The following is a 6,000-nucleotide window of genomic DNA, read 5'->3' on the forward strand; positions in this document are numbered from 1 at the left end:
AAAAGAATTTACACCATAAATTATGCTGGAAGAGACACCACGCCTGCATGAGAAACACAACATACACGCACATTTTCCTTTTCAATAAACTTTATTCACTATCATTCAAAATTCACAAATATTATTATTAACTGAAACCCAAACACCCACACACAAGCGTGAAGCGTAATACAAACGTTGCTAACTATAAATGCATCGGCAAGCTTAGTTTATTTCCCAATCTTTTACTCTTGAACACCTTGGCACCAATCTGAAGAATGATACTAACCTCTTATGTCCCTATGTACCTATGACGGAACAAAACTCGTTTATACAGAGCGGATTTGGTTTGAGAAGCCGTGGTAACTGAAGTTGATAAAAGTATTCACGACATTAATATTTTGTGAAGGGTAGTCAGAGTATACGGTTATAGTCACACACCACTTTAATGTCAACAGCCTCAACACATCGAATAGTGCGGAATTACGCTGCTATTACAGTGGACTCCCGTTAAAACGAAGTCCTCGGGACCGGCAGTTTTCTTTCGTTATATCGAAATTTCGTTATAACCGTGTCCGATATAACGGGAGAGCACTGTATAATGGAAAATGTAACACAATCGCAAAACAGATATGTTCTTAGCAACTGATTGACAAATTGCCCTACACCGACGTACATAAGCACTGAATTGATCAGTGTTTTAGTAGTAGCCATGATAAAAATCATGGGCGTACATGCTCCAGCAGGATTCGAACCTACGACCTCCTGATCACCGGACAGGCGTTATCTCCACTATTCGGCCGACAGCAAGTGTTGGTCCTAATCCTTATAGCATGCAGCGGGTACTGCGCAATAATTCAAATTCATGAAATTCTTCCGTCGAGGTGTTTCATTGCAACTGATTGACAAATTGCTCCACATCGACGTAAATAAGCACTGAATTGATCAGTGTTTTAGTAGTAGCCATAATAAAACCATGGGCGTACATACTCGAGCAGGATTCGAACCTACGACCTCCTGATCACCGGACAGGCGTCATCTCCACTAGACCACCGAGATTTCGCCCGACAGCAAGTGTTGTTCATAATTCTTATTTCGTCCGTCATTTGGTTTGCAGTGGATTGCTAAATACATCATACAAACTCTGGTCACAATAATTGTCAGATAATCGTTGGCAAAAGAAGAAGAAGAAGAAGAAGAAGAAGAAGAAGAAGAAGAAGAAGAAGAAGAAGAAGAAGAAGACGAAAAACCTTGCCGTGATGACCACCACATTCCTTTCACTGCCATGGCCTCTTGCCAAGTAAAAACCGCTTTGAGCATGTGCCAGAAAATCATCACACTATTTTTTGTTTTTATACTCTACTCGTATCAAGCGATGACATCGTAATATTATGCGTGTCAGGCATGAAAGCATGAGTTTAAAGAAATATCCAGCAATATTATTATCGCAAGTATCTTCATTTATCGTGCCAGGTACCATAACAATATTCATTTCACTATCATCTACACTGCAATGAAAATCTACTTTAATCTGGCCTTAAAACAACGGGATACAATAAAGAAGATACAATAAAGAAGAGGGCAGTAGCAATATTATGAAAACACCTTGATATTACTATCAATATAATCTTCAATAAGGAGTCAAATTTTACAAAATGAAAATTGGCTACTGGAACGCAGCAAAGTACATAACTACAATGTGCTAATGTTCCTTCTTTAATCATGACTGTTCAAAGAAATTGTACGTAACTTCGATCGCATAATTAGTTTCTCTGCGGTATACCTGTGACGCTGTCTTTAGAAAAGAAAAGAAAAAAAAAACAACAACAAAGATTGGACTGGGGTTACTCTTACTGAGAGTCCGTAGTACAGTGACCGGGTCTTCATGTTACACACACACACTTGTATCTATACCAAAACACATGAATTCAGCATGTTTTATAGCGCGCTATCAGAAATTGGGTCCCATAATAGTTGCAATTGTTGTATGGTGCTTTATGAAATGAGCGCCATGATTTAGTGTAATTTTAAACAGATGTTAGCAACAATGAAACATAGACGTAGCATCATTAATAGCCCATTTTGACTTCATGTAATCCATGTCCCGATATAGTGACTTACCGCTCTGGGGTAAGATTTAGTGTAAATTTAAATGGATAATAGAGTGTCACATAAACAAAGCAATAACGTACAATTGATGCTCTTTGAGTAATAAACCAATATGCTATCCAAAATCTCTCAATTTATTCGCGATGATCTTGTAGCAGTTGTAGCAGTAGAATATGAGCCTGACATTACTTTGAGGCTCGTTTTCTTATATTCAGTCATTTGCATCTGTTACCTTCTGGTTCTAAAACAATCGTATTGTACATTAGCAGAACGAGTGAAACTTCCATCGACCAGTTGACCCATACCAAGTCATAAGTCCGATGGATCTGAACTCTAATGGGTTTGGATCCAACCAATTGAAAAACGGCTCTGCGTTGCCATAGCGACCGAGTGAAAAGTTTCCCGAGGCAAAGTTCAGCCAGAAGCGATCGTACACTAGAGGCCCAGAGAGCATGATGTCGCTGGACAGTGGTGTGCGAAGCTTCAACACACCGAGGCGTTCAATCTTTGTAACTATGTTTCCTTCTCCACCAATAACTGTTCGAAAACAATTTTTTACGTGAATTTTAGTGAATGCATTCATATTATTGATAAATGCACACATTTTAGACATGTATCGAGGACTATGAAAAAACATGTTTACAAAAGTTGAAGGTTTTAAACATTTACTATATTCGCCATCATACATACGTTTTTACGTGAACCTTAGTGAATACATTCACAAATATCATGAATAAATATGCACGCATTTCAGAAATGTATCGAAGTTCATCATAAAGTAATACATGCTGCCAATAGTAAAGAGTTTAGGCATTCATAACAGATGATCTTTTTGTATCAGGCGGATACGCAATTAATTTTCAGTAACATAGAAGTATGTGTACTAATATTGATAATACGGTATTATCCATATCCACACGTTGACAAACATTTTTATGAATGACAAGTATAGGTATGTAATGGAGACAATGGGGAGGTGCTTTTGCATTATTTTGTATAATTAAAATTTAACGATCTGGTGTACAACTTTCGATGGAATATTAGAAAGACGTCAATCATAAAGTGATGAGGTGTTGACAGGTGGTGCGATAATACCTGTCTCACCTCGGCTAACGATATCCAGGAAATGTTATTAGCCAAAATTAGAAAAAAAAAAACGACTAAACTTTTGTATTGAGTGATTTTCTCATTCTTTAAACTTGCCAAATTAATTGAAAATCCTATGTCCGAGCCCAAGAAAAGAGGTGGTGTAGAATATTTGTTGGTATGGGGGGGGGGGGGGGACTGCCCCTATCAGACTACAAAAGAAGGACATAATTTTGATTGACTTTAACAAAGATGATTGCTGACTTGATATCGCTTACCCAACGCAAAAGATCAATGTACCACTTAAAGGACAATGAAGAGTTTGTTCGCAAAAACCGATAAGTCCATTTTTTAAGATTTTCAAGTACGGTATGTGTCATAAAGTACAAAATAATACCTTTTAAATGATGTATTGGTCACTTCATATAAAGGTACATTTTTGAAGTTATGGTCAAAAGAAGCAAATGTTTTCTTATTATTCTCTTTATTTTTCTTGACCTTTAATCGCAAATATCTCCATTTGGCAAATATGGACTTATCTGCTTTTGCAAACAAACTCTTCTTGCAAACAAACTCTTCAAATACAAATAGTGTCATCACTTTATTGCAATAACATCATCTTGTTGACTTTGGAGGATTGAACATTGAATCTTGTTTCCCATCGTTTTACTCACTCACTGGATACATGCATTGCTATTCAAGTGGTACACATGTACATACAAGTGTACGTGCATATAATGAAAATCATCAAATAACATTGATTATTATTATAACAAAAAACACTAGAATAAACTAAATATACTGCTTTCAACAAGGGAGGAAACTCACCGATCACATACGGGATATTTGTCTGAGAAGGGGCCATTGTTAAGGCGATGCGAGCTGCCTTGAACGCGCTGACTTCAATATCCAGTGACGTCATATTTGTTCTGAGGTTCAGTCCATGAAAGTTGAAGATTTGTTGGGTACCGCTAGTGTGTGGATTACGTTGCATGCTTCAAAGCAGGAAACGAAACGAAACAAAACGCGTCTGCTGAATTACATGATAGGATTTTGGATTCGCATACACCATAGTGCCAAAGATGTGCACATTATTCATATTCTCATTCACCAGCGCAATAATTAGCTCACGGAGGTACCCAGAGGGGCCTGTAATATGACGAAAATGAAGTCAATAGGATGCTGTGGCAGATGCCATCACCAGTTACTATATCTCCGACAGACATAATAGAGAATGCCCGGGATGACATAAGAGACGTTCAGCTATTCACAGATGAAAGAGAAGTAGGTCGCCTACGTACCTTCTTCAGTAACCAGAATTTTGTTCATTTTCTCGGAGATTTCCTGTTTATAGGAAAAGGAGGTACTGATTCTTTAGGGGTTTTCTTTGTTTTTTTTTTCCCCTTGTCGGGGTTTTTGGTTGGTATATCAATATATATAATTATATATATAATTATATATATATATATATATATATATATATATATATATATATATATATATATATATATATATATATATATATATATATATATATATATATATATATCAACAGTACTATACAGTGAAAATAAATTATGTTTGCTGTTTAATACGAAACATATTTTATGTTAAAAGTCATGAAGATGTGGCTTGTTTAAAGTATCTTTAACACATATTATGTCTAGTGGAAAAAACACACCCACACACGCCCACACACAAGTGCACACAAACACGATCGCAGAAAGGAGGAAAATGATTTGCTTCTTACAGCAGTCTCGGCCGAAGAATTCTTCGCCGCAGGAACACTTGTATCCAGTGTATGTCTCCGAACAGTTTCCTCCATTGTCACAAGGTGAAGAAGCACAATCTGAAAAAAAGAGTCAAATCTCCATTATGATATGTTTCTATGTCCATCAACACGATCAAGAACACAATTTCCTTCACAAAGAGACAGAATTGGAAGCCTCCTTGTCTTTAAACTTGTTAACTTTGAAAGTGTAGTACACAGGGGAAAAGATTGAAATTAATTATTCAGTCATAGGGGAAATGGATTAAAACGGACAGGTTTATTTCATATCGTCTTTGAATTTCCTCTGATGCGACAAGATGAGATTTGGTTGATGCTGTTTGCAGTGGCGTATCTAGGGGGGGGGGGGGGCAAGGGGGGCACGTGCCCCGGGCGCCACTCCTTGGGGGCGCAAAAAAAAACGAAAAAAAACGAAGAAGAAGAAGAAAAAAAAAACGAAGAAGAAGAAGAAAAAAAGAAAAGAAGAAGAAAAAGAAGAAGAAGAAGAAAAAAAAAAAACTCGCCCGGAAGGGGGAGGGAGAATGGTGGGGGGGGGGGGCAGAAAACCAAATCAAACAAGATAAAAACAAAACATGATGATGACGCGGACAAAATGACAATGTTTATGTGTTCACACAAAAATTCCATGTTCTGTGAGCTGAAATACAACAATTTTCGGCTCGCTCGCTGCGCTCGGTCGCCAAAATTTATATAAAATAGAAGGTAAGAACAAAACGTGATGATGACAACATGACAGTGTATATTGTGTTCACACATGTCATTTTATATTTAGCAGGCAAAATGTTTCACGGAGCAGCGGCTGCAATTTCATTCGTTCTGAAGCGATCGCCAATTGGATCAAAAGAGGGCGTCAACGGTTTCGAACATACGGGGGAGGGGGCGCAAAAAAAAAAACAACAAATCAAACAAGATAAGAACAAAATGCAATGATGACGCGGAAAAATACAAATTTCGGCTCACTCGCTCGTACTAATTTAGAGTATATTTTCAAGTCCTCAGTTTGTTGGTATAAATCGTTATCTATAAGGCCGTCACTA

General features: G+C 37.4%; 1 protein-coding gene across 1 annotated transcript; it reads right to left on the reverse strand.

Moving 5' to 3' along the window:
• Positions 1–2,350: 2,350 nt before the first annotated feature.
• On the reverse strand, positions 2,351–4,096 carry LOC140245776 (C3 and PZP-like alpha-2-macroglobulin domain-containing protein 8). Its single transcript, XM_072325297.1, has 2 exons — positions 4,003–4,096; positions 2,351–2,625 (listed from the first exon to the last, which is right to left on the reverse strand). The coding sequence occupies exons 1-2, from the start codon at positions 4,094–4,096 to the stop codon at positions 2,351–2,353; spliced, it is 369 nt and encodes a 122-aa protein (XP_072181398.1).
• Between the last annotated feature and the right edge of the window lie 1,904 nt (positions 4,097–6,000).

Source organism: Diadema setosum, unplaced genomic scaffold, assembly GCF_964275005.1.
Source record: "Diadema setosum unplaced genomic scaffold, eeDiaSeto1 scaffold_32, whole genome shotgun sequence".
NCBI lineage: Eukaryota > Metazoa > Echinodermata > Echinoidea > Diadematoida > Diadematidae > Diadema > Diadema setosum.

Bases quoted from the DNA above. Each gene is read 5' to 3' on its own strand.
- LOC140245776 (XM_072325297.1), bottom strand. From the start codon at position 4,096: ATGACGTCACTGGATATTGAAGTCAGCGCGTTCAAGGCAGCTCGCATC. The intron at 2,626-4,002 runs GTGAGTTTCCTC...GTTTTCGAACAG, and splicing joins AAATATCCCGTATGTGATCG to TTATTGGTGGAGAAGGAAAC.